Raw genomic sequence first — 15,927 nt, 5'->3', positions numbered from 1 at the left:
ACATGTTACACCTTATACTTGTACATGTGATACCTTACACTTGTACATGTGAGACCTTATACTTGTACATGTGATACCCTACACTTGTACATGTGACACCTTATACTTGCACATGTGATACTTTACACGTGTACATGTGACATCTTACACTTGTACATGTGACACCTTATAAATGTACATGTGATACTTTACACTTGCACATATGACACCTTATACTTGTACATGTGATACCTTATACTTGTACATGTGATACCTTACACTTGTACATGTGAGACCTTATACTTGTACATGTGATACCCTACACTTGTACATGTGACACCTTATACGTGAACATGTGATACTTTACACGTGTACATGTGACACCTTACACTTGTACAGATGACACCTTACACTTGTACATGTGAGACCTTATACTTGTACATGTGATACCTTACACTTGTTCATGTGACACCTTACACTTGTACATGTGACACCTTATAAATGTACATGTGATACTTTACACTTGTACATATGACACCTTATACTTGTACATGTGATACTTTACACGTGTACATGTGACACCTTACACTTGTACATATGACACCTTACACTTGTACATGTGACACCTTACACTTGTACATATGACACCTTACACTTGTACAAGTGATACCTTACACTTGTTCATGTGACACCTTACACTTGTACATGTAACACCTTACACTTGTACAAGTGACACCTTACACTTGTTCATGTGACACCTTACACTTGTACATGTGACACCTTACACTTGTACATGTTACACCTTATACTTGTACTAGTGACACCTTACAATTTGCATAATTGAGATTTTTTGCCAGAAATATGACAACCAATTTCCACTTTATAACAGTAAACACATTCTGATTTCATGAGGTTACGTTCTTTTTCACATTAATGAATACTTAGAGTTGATTACATGTTTTAAAGTATGATCTATCCAAACATATTTAAACATGAAATACATGACAAACATTTAATTGTTCATTTCACTGCTCTAGAATATATGTGATGTGGAAAGGATTACTGAGTACAGAGTTTTGACAATTGTTTGACTGGATTTAGAGAGTCTATTTGTTATACATTATCATTGTCTGAATTCTTTGGATGAATAAGACAAAAATCCTGATTGGACTGAGTATAATATATATTGTTTGTACCTGATAACACTAGAAGTGGTAGTGCCAGTCTAGTTTATACCCTTCAGTCATACATATTCCAACAATAATGTAAACTGCAATGTACAGTTGTACGTGTACATGAATTGATGACATTTTAAAGGAAATTTCATAAAAGTTTATTAACATATTTTATAAGCATTATTCTGAACATTACAATCTGAATGTGTGAAAGTCAGAATCAGCAAGATTTGGTTTAACAGAAAGGGCATAACTCACATAAAAACTGTAAGAAGAGTTGACAAAATTTGGCTAATTTTTCGGTAAAAAAGAGCATGATTCCAATGAAAATACGTAGTTAAAGAAAAAAATGAGTGCATATGAACAAGGTAAGAGTGTAATGTATAAATCATCAGAGTTATATGAAGTTCTGGTTATGATGGGTGATGTAACACAAGACCTCAGACCTGTTATATTATACTGGTCCCAAGTAACACAGGACCTCAGACCTGTTATATTATACTGGTTCCAAGTAACACAGGACATCAGACCTGTTATATTATACTGGTCCCAAGTAACACAGGACCTCAGACCTGTTATATTATACTGGTCCCAAGTAACACAGGACCTCAGACCTGCTATATTATACTGGTCCCAAGTAACACAGGACCTCAGACCTGTTTTATTATACTGGTTCCACTAAACACAGGACCTCAGACCTGTTTTATTATACTGGTTCCACTAAACACGTTAAGACCTCTAACATGTTTATTTATACTTCTTCCACTCAAACTTGCAGAAGATAATTCCTAGGAGAATCCAGGGAAGAAAAAGTACCCCAGCAAAAACGAAAGGCTGTATAGCGAGATATTGGTCTGGTTGTAATCCATTTTTCTTACGGTCCTCTACCATGCACCAAGTGATCAGCATCACCCACTGTAAAGAGAAGATTAATCATGGTATAACTAATGTTGTCTGTATCTATCACACAGGTTAAACATTCATGACATAAATACCAACATTTTTCAGGATTTCACAAACAAATAAAAAAAATCATAATTTTCTTCAGCCAAAAAACCTTTCCATAGGTATGATGTTTAAACCCCTCTATATCCTGGAGTGTCTTCCTATAGGTTATTAGGTATGGTGTTTAAATGTCTCTATATCCTGGAGTGTCTTCCTATAGGTTATTAGGTATGATGTTTAAACCCCTCTATATCCTGGAGTGTCTTCCTATAGGTTATTAGGTATGGTGTTTAAATGTCTCTATATCCTAGAGTGTCGTCCTATAGGTTATTAGGTATGATGTTTAAACCCCTCTATATCCTAGAGTGTCTTCCTATAGGTTATTAGGTATGGTGTTTAAATGTCTCTATATCCTAGAGTGTCTTCCTATAGGTTATTAGGTATGGTGTTTAAATGTCTCTATATCCTAGAGTGTCTTCCTATAGGTTATTAGGTATGGTGTTTAAATGTCTCTATATCCTAGAGTGTCTTCCTATAGGTTATTAGGTATGGTGTTTAAATGTCTCTATATCCTAGAGTGTCTTCCTATAGGTTATTAGGTATGGTGTTTAAACCCCTCTATATCCTAGAGTGTCTTCCTATAGGTTATTAGGTATGGTGTTTAAATGTCTCTATATCCTAGAGTGTCTTCCTATAGGTTATTAGGTATGGTGTTTAAATGTCTCTATATCCTAGAGTGGACACTTAGAAAACTAGAATTTGTGTCATATTACTGTCATTGTTTAACAATTTTCTATAACAAGGAGCCAAATAGGCCTTAAAGGCTCACCTGATCTATGTGGTCTCTTGCACTCATGCTAATAAGCTACTAGCAAATTGTCATTCTCCTAAGCCTTTTGGTTCTTAAGCCATTTGATTATTTTAACAAATCATACCCTTGTAACTTTAAATAAATGTCAAAGCTTTTATTCTTTGCCAGCAACTAACTCTTTAAATATCATGACTGTATGTCTTTCTGTTATTTAAAAAAAGTCATTTAAGTATTTTAATAAATTCACCTCTATGACCTTAAATAAAGGTCTATGTTATTTCCTTTCTCAAACTTTGTATAACTTTAAGTCAGAAAACTACAAGAAAAAAATATACGACTTTAGACCTTTTGGTTAAACAAAAGAAGTTGCTAGAGTGAATTGATTGAAAACATACTAACCCTGCAACCCTGAATATAGGTCAAGGTAATTACTTTTCACAAACTTTCTAGCACTGCATACAAGTTAGCTTAACCTGCCAAATATTGTGACTCTAAATCTGTATGTTCCTAAATAGAAGTTGTTAAAGTGTTTAAACAAGTGTGACTTCTATGACTTTGAATATGGGTCAAGGTCATTTCTTTTCACAAACTTTGTAGAATCCTTGCTGAAAGTTAATGGCCAAATATTGTGACTTAAGGTTATTCATTCTTCAGAAGAAGTTATTAAAGTGTTTAAACAAATTCAGACTATGTGACCTTGAATATGGGTTAAGGTCATTCCTTTTCATAAAATTTGTAGAACTCCATGCAAGCAATTTTCTGACCAAATGTCTCAACTCCAGGCATTCCCATTCTCAAGAAAATTTTAAAGTGTTTTAATATGAAATTTTAGCATAACTGATGCAGAACAAACTCTAAAGACCCTGTTTACCAACAGATTTTGTTTTTCTTCACTAAGTTTGTAGAACATATAATAAGGTTACTAAATAACGAATATCCAACAAACTAACTACTGTTTTGTCAAGAGATTTGGTTAGATGCCTAAATATATGTCCCTTTTTTCTCAAGAAAAGTAATTTTGTTTCAAATATCATTTTAAGCCTCCTTGACTAAAAAATGTTCCATACCAAATGAAACTTGATACTACTCTAACCCAGGTTGCTACTGATCAAATATCATTACCCAGGGGCTTCTGGTAAAGCAGGAGAAATTGTTTAAAGAATTTTACATATTTGACCCCAGTGACCTTTAAAGTAGGTCAAGGTAATTTATTTTAGGAACGTTTATAGTACCCTGTACCAGGTAACTACAGCCAAATATCATGGCTCTAGGTCCTCTTTTTACTTGGGAAGAAGTCATTTAGAGAAAAAGTTGATGGACGACGGGCAACACACCATACCATGAGCTCAACTGGCATTTCCTGACAGTTAGCTAAAAATAAGTGATGGCAGTAGTTCGCAGTGCGAGTGTCGAAAAAATAAGTGATGGCAGTAGTTCACAGTGCGAGTGTCGAAAAAATAAGTGATGGCAGTAGTTCACAGTGCGAGTGTCGAAAAAATTTGGGCATCATTTTCAGCTATTTATGTTGATTAAGCAAGATAGCCATCATGTCAAGTCAACTGAACCAGAAAGCAAGATAGCAATCATGTCAAGTCGACTGAACCAGATAGCAAGATAGCAATCATGTCAAGTCGACTGAACCAGATAGCAAGATAGCTATCATGTCAAGTCGACTGAACCAGATAGCAAGATAGCTATCATGTCAAGTCGACTGAACCAGATAGCAAGATAGCTATCATGTCAAGTCGACTGAACCAGATAGCAAGATAGCTATCATGTCAAGTCGATTGAACCAGATAAGCTGATCGATTTAGCAAGAAAATTTTGGCGATATAATTATCTCAAATTCATACTTAGTAGGAATATGCTACAATATAAGAAAGAAAATAGTGAAACCCTAATTACTATAGTGAAACCCTAATTACTACAGTGAAACCCTAATACAACTCAAATCACTGGATATACCCTGTTTGATGACTGGTTCACTTGGTTCCAACTTTGTTCTTTTTTATTCTTTGTAACGTAACCTTAGCTTAGTGTAACTGCCATTACTTGAATACCCGATGTTTTACAAACTCTAATTCATCCCAAACCGCTCCAGTCCTTAGTATTTATGCTATTTGTTTATCAAAAAGGTAGTCACACTTGTATATCAAATCTAATATTAAGGCACAGATTACAGCAGGGAATCATTGTGTTTATACAGTTGTCGGTCTGACACCAGACAAGAGGCCTAGAGAGCCTGTATCACACATCTGGACATAAGCAATCACTGCAAAAAATTCTTATTAAAGGTAGCATGGCAAAATAAGATCCCGGGGATAGAGCCAATCCTTGTACATGTAGTACCAATGTATATCAGCCAATCCTTGTACATGTAGTACCAATGTATATCAGTCAATCCTTGTAATGTAGTACCAATGTATATCAGCCAATCCTTGTGCATGTAGTACCAATGTATATCAGCCAATCCTTGTAATGTAGTACCAATGTATATCAGCCAATCCTTGTATATGTAGTATCAATGTATATCAGCCAATCCTTGTAATGTAGTACCAATGTATATCAGTCAATCCTTGTAATGTAGTACCAATGTATATCAGCCAATCCTTGTATATGTAGTATCAATGTATATCAGCCAATCCTTGTTCATGTAGTATCAATGTATATCAGCCAATCCTTGTTCATGTAGTATCAATGTATATCAGCCAATCCTTGTTCATGTAGTATCAATGTATATCAGCCAATCCTTGTAATGTAGTATCAATGTATATCAGCCAATCCTTGTAATGTAGTACCAATGTATATCAGTCAATCCTTGTAATGTAGTACCAATGTATATCAGCCAATCCTTGTATATGTAGTATCAATGTATATCAGCCAATCCTTGTTCATGTAGTATCAATGTATATCAGCCAATCCTTGTAATGTAGTACCAATGTATATCAGCCAATCCTTGTGCATGTAGTACCAATGTATATCAGCCAATCCTTGGACATGTAGTATCAATGTATATCAGCCAACCCTTGTACATGTAGTATCAATGTATATCAGCCAACCCTTGTACATGTAGTACCAAAGTATATCAGCCAATCCTTGTACATGTAGTATCAAGGTATATCAGCCAATCCTTGTACATGTAGTATCAAAGTATATCAGCCAATCCTTGTACATGTAGTACCAATGTATATCAGTCAATCCTTGTAATGTAGTACCAATGTATATCAGCCAATCCTTGTAATGTAGTATCAATGTATATCAGCCAATCCTTGTAATGTAGTACCAATGTATATCAGCCAATCCTTGTAATGTAGTATCAATGTATATCAGCCAATCCTTGTATTTGTAGTACCAATGTATATCAGCCAATCCTTGTATATGTAGTATCAATGTATATCAGCCAATCCTTGTAATGTAGTACCAATGTATATCAGCCAATCCTTGTATTTGTAGTACCAATGTATATCAGCCAATCCTTGTAATGTAGTATCAATGTATATCAGCCAATCCTTGTTCATGTAGTATCAATGTATATCAGCCAATCCTTGTTCATGTAGTACCAATGTATATCAGCCAATCCTTGTATTTGTAGTACCAATGTATATCAGCCAATCCTTGTAATGTAGTATCAATGTATATCAGCCAATCCTTGTATTTGTAGTACCAATGTATATCAGCCAATCCTTGTATTTGTAGGACCAATGTATATCAGCCAATCCTTGTATTTGTAGGACCAATGTATATCAGCCAATCCTTGTATTTGTAGTACCAATGTATATCAGCCAATCCTTGTATTTGTAGTACCAATGTTTATCCAAATCTTTCTCCTCACAATTATATATATATTTTATGACCCAGGGACAAAGTCCTGCAGAAAAGGGACAGACCCCACATCTAATTATAATACCATGAATACATCCATCTCATTTTGCCTGGTACTTGCATATGTTCTCATAGGATGGGGATCTCATTTGTTTCCAAGGTGTAACATAGAAACACCCTGCAGGTATGATCAGACTTCCAAGGTCAATTCAAATATCATTAGTGTGTTCATACCGGTATCTTTATGCTAAGAAATTGTTCATATGGTTTTGGGGTAAGTATCTAAACTGTTTCAAAGTTATGGGGGGAGGGGCTGGTGGTCTGCCACAATTTTGTACAATTTTGAATCTCTATCACCTAAGGATCTTTTAACAAAATAGCGAAATATGCATACATGCCAGAATTCTTGGAGACCAATCTGTGAGTTTTACAGCCTTTTTAAGGGAATTGAGGTGAAAATAAGGGAGGTTTTATTTGCGGCATTTTTTCACGGCAAAAAGACTATCTTACTCAACTAAATCAATGAAATAAAGCACAAAATCTTTAAGTAAGGAACTTTGTTTTGACTTTGGCAGTTTTTTTTGTATATATTGAATATGATTATATACATTTAATAGCACAAAGTTAACAAAACAAAATATCACATAGTTGAGATATACTGAAGAAGCAGATTTTACTTTAAATTTCGAAATTTAGTTGGACAGGCCACTTTTCACAGCAGCCACAGTACTACTGATGTTCAGTTAAAACTTTGAACTATGTAATTGGATGGGTTTGTAAAAATAAGGATAATAGTTGTCTTTGTTCATTTACATTTGAACTTCTTGATAATGTAACAGAATGTTGAAACATGCATTTAACAAGAGGACAGAAATAATCAGCTGTGAAAGTGAAGAAAACTGTGTTCAGTATTTGAACTTTTAAATTACATATTTCAGCATTCAGAACAAAGACTTTTTCCATCTTCTTCATGACATGCCCCTTATATATGTTTACCGGTCGTTCTCTTTACTTTCGTGGTGAAATTATATTTGTAAAGAAACAATTAGCTGGGCATAGTATTAATCAAAGTTTCTAGCAATGAACTAACCTTACAAACATGACAGAAAACATGTTTTGTGCTAGTTCTACTGACAGTGTGAGGTATCAACTTCACGGGAAATTTTGATGCTGAAGCCGACACCGTCGGTAGTGGTTGAATGTCAGGCATTCTGTAGTATCACAGAAATTTAAGGCAACAATAAGAAAGGATCACACTAAATCTTTAATAAGAATTTATTTTAATTGTCCAGATGGATTACATATTGTAAAAGACACCGAAATCAACTCACAATTTCAACCCGGCCATTTCAACCAGCTAAATGTTCCGGAAGTTATCTGGAGAGCTCTTCGATCACATGAACAATCACATGACTGCTACTCGAGAGCTCTCATGATTTATTTCTGAAAACATTGTTGAATCTCGTAAGACTTCGAGTATACAACAACAGGAAAATGGTTTACCGATCGATCATTAAAAAATGTAAGGGTTTGAGGACTTTCCGTAAATTCATGTCCCACACCGTGAGACTTTATCGGAGGTGAAAATCTGTGAGATGTTGCCTCACGCCGTGAGTTCAGGCATGTATGAATATGGTTGACATCCATTGTTTAGTTCCAGAGAGGTCACTTACAGCAATATGGCCAAATTACACCTTTTTGGCCCTGCCCCTCAACCCCCTGGTAGGTCAGACCCAACATTTGTACAATTTTGAGTTCCCACCACCTAGGGATGCTTCCAGTTAAATTCAAATTAGCCCATCAAAATAAGAACTCATTTGAAGAAATTGTTAATAGATAACGGACCGGTAACAGACAACATGGTACAGTAAACAGTTTACCAGGTAACCGCTGACAACCTAATATCTATGTTTTAGCAGAAGTGTTCATTAACTAGTGTGTAAAACCATTTTTCAATATGGAATTATATATCACATCGCAGATTCGTGACCATCGATAAAGATATTCTAACTTGAATACATTTTGTTTTTTAATTTCCTTATCATCAACAACACAATAACATGGATTATTTATTTTGATTATTTTAGAAAGATCAAAGAGGTGTTCTCCTTTTGATTTTCTTTGAAATAAACATAAACGAATAAAGTATGGCAGATAACACTTGTATGATAGGTTTGTTACTTATACAGTTTCTTTATTTCTATTCTTAATATTGATGGCTACATGCTATTAAATGTGGTAATCTTTATTACACTTCTCTTTAACTTTCCATCATCTACTATCTGCGATATTAGCACAGCTCGAGCTGTCGGCAGTCCCACCTCTAGTGCCTTAGTGCCAATCTAACCTTGGATCATGGAATACCATATATTCCTTGAACAATTGATTTCGACTCGACAGGTTCGAGCTAACAGGGTTTGTCTGTACTTTCTTCTTTGCAGTGTAATTGTCTGCGTAAGTGGTATTTCAAGACTTACCCAACTAAAGATCAAGGCTGCAATTCCACCATTCACACAATCCATGACCTAAAATAAAACAAATAATATTGTTCTAGATCTATAGCTGATCATTGTGTGATAATGTATAAACCTTATCGCAGAGATGCACAATGAGCACACAGGCAACTTCAACCTTGCTAAGAAAACAGTGGAGAGATCAGGTGGACCACTTCACAATGCAAGATGGTTTGTTCCCCACTTACACCTTTATCCTTTGTAGTCTGGGAAAATAATATTAAAACATTATCTGACAAACCCTTCAATTACATACAGAGATCATTGTGAACAAGAGCCCAATGGGCCTGTATCGCTCACCTGGAAATGTTAGCAAAATTGAAGATGAAATAGCCAGATGTTGCTGGTATTGTACATGTATTACATGGTTAGTCGGAGGTTATATTCATTATGCAATTGGTCAAAATCCTGTCATTCCTACAGGAAATGGAAGATTTTAAAGAATTTGCTATGTTTCCCCAAAGGGGGTTCAAACACACTATTTATACAAAAAATAATTTCCCTTCCCCAAAGGATGCTACTATTCAAATTTGGTCAAAATACCTTCATCCCAACAGAAGAAGAAGGATTTTGAAGAAATTGCTAAATTACCACTATTGGGCTCCACCCCTCTGCCCAAGGGGGGTCAGACCCACCATTTATACTAAATTGATTTCCCTTCCCCATAGGATGCTACTGCTACTATGTATGGTTTGGGCCTTTTTTGGCCCCCAAATCCATCAAATTAAAAATCTTCAATAGAACTTTCAAATGAGTGTTTTTTTAATTTTGAATATTTCCCTGGTACTATTATGTAAACATTTATTTAGGTTTCATTTATGGCTGCCATGGTAACCAGTTAATATTTGCATAAATTAATGAAATTTGAATATTCAGTAAATTTTGACAGGTTTTTGCCTAGTTTGTTCAAGCATGCCCTCTACAGTTGCCAGGAGAAAACTATGCAAAATATGACAAAATTAACTGAATATTCATTTTTTTCTAATTTATGCAATTTTGAACTTGATACCATGGCAACAATACTTAGAAATACAAATAAATATTTTCATGACAGTGTTGGGGAAGAATTTAAAATAAAATAAACAGTCATTTCAAAGTTCATTTGGGGGCCTAAAAAGGCCCAAACCATACATAGTCCTTTGGTTAAAATACCTTCATCCCAATGGAAGAAAAAGGATATTATAGCTATTCCTCTTTATCCAATATTGGGCCCCGCCTCTCTCCCCGTTTATACAAAATTCAGTCCCCTTCACCAAAGTATGCTAAGATCAAATATGGACAAAATCCTGTCATTCCTACAGAAGAATTTTGAAGAATTTGCAATGTTTCCTCTTTTGGGCCCTGCCCCTCTGCCCCCAGGGGGGGGGCACACTCACTGCTTATACAAAATTGTGTCCCCTTTGCCCAGGGATGCACCAGACCAAATTGGGATGAAATCCCTAAATCCCTACGGTAGAAGAAGGATTCTAAAGGTTTACATCTATTTCTCATATTGGGCCCGCCCCGCTGCCCCAAGGGGGACCACACCCACTGTTTATTTAAATTTGAGTCGTCTTGGCCTAAGGATGCTCCAAACCCAATTTGGTCAAAATCTACTGGGCCATTCAGGACTAGTAGCATTTTAAAGGAAAAGTTGACGACGGACGACAGAGGACGACTGACGCTGCAGTATGGCATAAGCTCATCATAGTCCTTCGGACCAGGAGCTAAAAATTAATAAGGGTAAAATGTCATAAATAGAACAAGAGATCCCAGAGGGATATTGGTGTCCACCAGAACTTTCGTGTCAAATTTGAGAAAGACCCCTCCAGAACTTCGAAAGATCCCTCTAGTACATTCTGAGAAATAGCGCTAACAAACTTTAACTTTCGAATTCAAGATGGCTGCCTGTCGTCCATGTTGGTTTTGCAATCAGTCCTAAAAAACGATATGCATAACTAGGGATCATGGGGAACCTTCATGTGAAATTGAGAAATTGCGCTAACAAGAATTGTTTAAGGACGGACGGAATGACAGACGGACCATCGACCACGGATGCAGGGTGATTTGAATAGCCAACCATCTGATGATGGTGCGCTAAAAATAACATATTATAATGTATACAGAGAAATTTTTGCTTCAGTTCAGTTTTTGCCTTTTTTGGCTCTAAAATGAAGACAGATTTATTACTATAATGAATATTCATTAACAACATTATACAGACAGTAATTAAATGTGAGGGGCGAAATCAACACTGAGCCAATATAGATTTTATCTGCAAAGGGCGAAAGTTTGACTGGGCGAAAGATATTAAATTTTCTGTAACTTGTCAAGCCTCTTATCTCATCCAATCATGTCTTGCATTGGAAATTAAAACATAATTATACAACAGAGATTAAGATAAAATGTTCATCTGATCATATTTTCATTTAAATAATCATAATCCTACAAAAATAATTATAAAAATTGTTAGATATAGAACAGGTCAAAATTCCTAAGATTATTTTTTCTGTTATGACTACACTGCATCACTGTTGGACCCCTAGGGAACCTTCACGCCTAACAGCAACGACTACTGTAATGCAGTAACAACAGAAGGACATCTGTTCTTTGAATGGGCAAGCTATACATCCAACAGTGCATTACTGACACACAGATCCAACAGTGCATTACTGACACACAGACAGAGTTCCCTGGTAAAGCTTCAGGACTTGTTTTGATCATTTCTAAAAAGACATTGACCAGGATGGACAAGAATAAGAGATGTTGATGATTTAGTCTCACCACTGTTGGTTTATTATACTACAGAGACTGGTTAGATTCTGAAATGTATGGAGACTTATGGCCTACAGACCTGTGACTGTATCAAAGATAAGTATAATACAAATGCAGAAATCATTTATTGCAATATGAAATTGGAAGCTTCACCCAATGCAAACTAATGATATGCCCTAACTGTTGCATCTTCAATACATAAACAAAACCCAGGTAATTTGTGCTACATAAACAAGAGGCCCAATGTGCCTGCATTGCTCGCCTGGTATAAATTTCACACTTGTAACCTTAAAAGTGACCTAAAATAAAGCTACAGGCAAAATATCAGTATTTATGATTAAAATTCATTCAAAAGACCCTGTTAATTTTTTTAAAACATTTCACCCCTGTGATTGAAAGTCAAACAAAGTCATTATTTTTGAATGGTTATTCAGAAGAGGTCGTTTAAAGATTTTAAACAAATTTGACCCCTGTGACCTTTTCACTTTAACAAACATAGTAGTCCTTGATCCCAGCATGCTACTGACTAAATATCAACATCATGAGCCTTTTGGTTATTCAGAACAAGTTGTTTAAATATTTTGAACATATTTGCTCCTTGTGACCTTGAATATGATTCAAGGTCATACATTTAAACAAACTTGGTAGCCCTTGATCCTAGTATGCTACTGACTAAATATCATCACCCTGGGCATTTTGGTTATTCAGAAGAAGTTGTTTAAAGTTTTTAACATATTTGACCCCTGTGACCTTGAATATGGGTGAAGGTCATTCATTTGAACAAACTTTGTAGCCCTTCATCTCAGCATGCTACTGGCCAAATATCATCACCCTGGGCATTTTGCTTATTCAGAAGAAGTAGTTTAAAGGGTTTTTAAGACAATTGACCCCTGTGACCTTGAATATAATTGAAGGTTATTCATTTGAACAAACTTGGTAGCCCTTCACCTAAGCATGCTACTGGCCAAATATCATCTCCCTGGGCAGTTTGGTTATCGAGAAGAAGATGTTTAAAGTCTTACACATATTTGACCCATGTGACCTTGAAAATGGGTAAAGGTCATTAATTTTAACAACTTTGTAGCCCTTCATCCCATTTCGCTTCTGGCCAAATATCAACACCCTAGGCCTTTCGGTTATTAAGAAGAAGTCGTTTAAAGTAAAATATTGACGCCGGACGCTGGCCGGCCGGATACCGGACGGACGACGGATGCCGCGCCACGGCATAAGCTCACTTGGCACTTCGTGCCAGGTGATCTAAAAAAGATATCCACCAGGAGGCCCAGGAACCTTGATAGCTCACCTAGAATTTACCATGTATATTTGTACCTGTTAACTACTGTACACTTTAATCAAATAGTGCAAAAATGTAAGCTGAAGCGAGAGCTTAAGCTCTTGTAACAGGAATGACACTAAACACATAATCTATTTGTTTCTCCAATTTGATATATGGTTATAGGGTAGCTATATATATGGATCTCAACTCTTTCCCCATACCAAAGGTTGAGCTGGGACCTCAGGTTCAATCCTAGTAGCATGAAAGTAATCATCTCTTCATGGCCACCAAATGCATATTTTGTTATATAATGGTGATCTGAACTGGTTCTATGTTATGACCCAAAAAGTGAGGCCCAGGGGTGGAGCTGGATCCCTGAGCCAATCCTGGTAGCATGAATCAATTTGTCTCTTCAAGCCGAGCAATTGTATATGGTTCTAGCGAGGGGATGTAAAATGTTTCCATGTTATGACTCAAGGAGCAGGTCAAGGTCATATTATTTTGCAAATTTTGTAAGACTTCATCCTAGGAATCTACCAGCCAAATATCTTGATTCTAGGCATTTTCAGTTCTCTAGGTTAAGGTTTTGTTTGGTTTTATTTTGTTTAACATCCTATTAGCAGCTAAGGTCATTTAAGGGCGTGCCTCCATGCGTGTTATGTATGCTTGCTTGCATGTATATGTGGAGGAGACAGGGAATGTTGGTATACTTGCCTCCTTGTAATAGCATGGATCTGATGCTGACTACAGTGCTACCTCACTGAAATACTATGCTAAAGGCACCAATCACATCATTCCGCCCTGTCATATTAAACTGACAACCAGTTGTGCCATTACCCTTAATGCTGAACGTTAAGCAGGGAATAACAACTACCATTATTAAGGACTCTGGTATGTCCCGGCCTGGGGATGGAATCCATTGCCTACCTCACCTGGGTGAATGCTCAACACTAAAGCCAAAAGAGAGGTTTTGCCAAGCAAGGCGTTAGGAAATAGAAGGTAGTTAGAAATAGAAAGAAATATAAAGATCCCAAATGTTGAAACGGGTGCAGCAGATTTATTTTGGTCGCTTTTGTGTAGAGGGCACAAAAGCAAATCCCCAATTCTGCAGTGGGTAACAGCAGGTGTATTCTTTTCACGATTCACAACCTGCAGGGGATAAAGTTGTATAAGTTTTTGACCTCTGTGACTTTGAAAGTAGGTCAAGGTAATTTTTGTTTGCAAACTTTCTAAGACTCCATCAAAAGAAGCTACCAGCTTAATATCCTGATTCTAGGCATTTCAGTTCTTCGGAAAGTTTTTGAAATATTTGACCTGTGACCTTCAAAGTAGGTCAAGGTCAGTTTTGTTTGAAAACTTTCTAAGCCTCCATCAAACGAAGCTACCAGCTTAATATCCTGGTTCAAGACAGTTCAGTTCTTCAGAAAAAGCCATTTGAAGTTTTTTGGATATCTGACCTCTGTGACTTGAAAGTTTGACGAGGTCAGTTTTGTTTATTTACTTTGTCAAAATCTATCTCTGGAATCCACCAGCCAAAATGGTGACTCTACACCTTTAAGTTCTTCGAAAGAAGTCATTAGAAGTTTTTGACATTTTTGACCTCAGTGAGTTTGAAAATTTGTCAAGGTCATTCTTGTTAACAAACTTTGTTGAGCTCCATGTACAAAAGCTACCAGCCAAACAACATGACTGCAGATGAAGTTGTTTAAATGAAACATTCATGAGGGCTGGTCAGATGAATGGACAGACAATGGACTAGGGACACTACACCATGGCATAAGCTCACTTAGCCCTTTGGGCCTGGTGAGCTAAAACTGTAATTGTAATGATGTGTCAAGATAACTATGAGATGTACATGTGTCTGCATATATATGTGAATGAAAATACTGAAAGGCTGAACCTATTGAAACAACCATTGATATCAGCTTTGAAAACCATGTTTTTATTGCCATAAGATAATTTGTCACTACTGCTGATGAATGGAATTATTTTTCTTTAAATCACCAAAGAATAAGTTTTAAAAAAAAAAGGAAAAAAAAAAGAAAAAATATCAGCACTCTAATGCAATCTTTTTTTCTCCATATAAAAAATATATATAACAAATAGATCATACACAATTCAGAGTTCCAAGTAACAACTTAAAGTTGCCTTGGCAACTAGAATTAAGCATTGGCAACCAAAAGTTGTTTCATTAGTTGCAAATCTAAGATAAGAATAGGCGCAGGCCTACTGAAGTAGGTCAAGCCTAAAATAGACTGAGTCCTGAAAACTTTTACTTACTGGATTAAATATAGCAGTCGAAATTCCCATTAAGGAAGGCACAACCACCACTGTGAAGAGCATACCAGATATCAAGGTGAATGTAATCTGAAAAACATAACATTACAGGGATTACGTTTCACATCAATTATTCATTCACGAAGGTCAATAGTTGTTTATAATCATAAGTTTAATATAAATGGTGTCATAACAGGAGTATCAGGATATGTACCCAGGTCATAACAGGAGTATCAGGATATGTACCAAGGTCATAACAGGAGTATCAGGATATGTACCCAGGTCATAACAAGAGTATCAGGATATGTACCCAGGTCATAACAGGAGTATCAGAATATGTACCAAGGTCATAACAGGAGTATCAGGATATGTACC

The 15,927-nt window shown here is 36.1% G+C and overlaps 1 protein-coding gene across 1 annotated transcript in view; it reads right to left on the bottom strand.

The window, feature by feature from the left end:
* Positions 1-15,927, bottom strand: part of LOC110459368 — a 29,313-nt gene continuing 13,386 nt past the window's right edge. The window contains exons 5-7 of the mRNA XM_021511588.1: positions 15,556-15,642; positions 9,210-9,257; positions 1-2,069 (exon numbers count right to left, since the gene is read on the bottom strand). Coding sequence (XP_021367263.1) covers positions 1,902-2,069; positions 9,210-9,257; positions 15,556-15,642 — 303 coding nt within the window. The 3' untranslated portion in view covers positions 1-1,901. The remainder of the gene's footprint in view (positions 2,070-9,209; positions 9,258-15,555; positions 15,643-15,927) is intronic.

The sequence above is a fragment of the Mizuhopecten yessoensis genome, unplaced genomic scaffold (assembly GCF_002113885.1).
Source record: "Mizuhopecten yessoensis strain PY_sf001 unplaced genomic scaffold, ASM211388v2 scaffold10045, whole genome shotgun sequence".
Lineage (NCBI taxonomy): Eukaryota > Metazoa > Mollusca > Bivalvia > Pectinida > Pectinidae > Mizuhopecten > Mizuhopecten yessoensis.
Note: the sequence above shows the minus strand (reverse complement) of the source record. Positions and strands in the feature narration are given on the sequence as shown.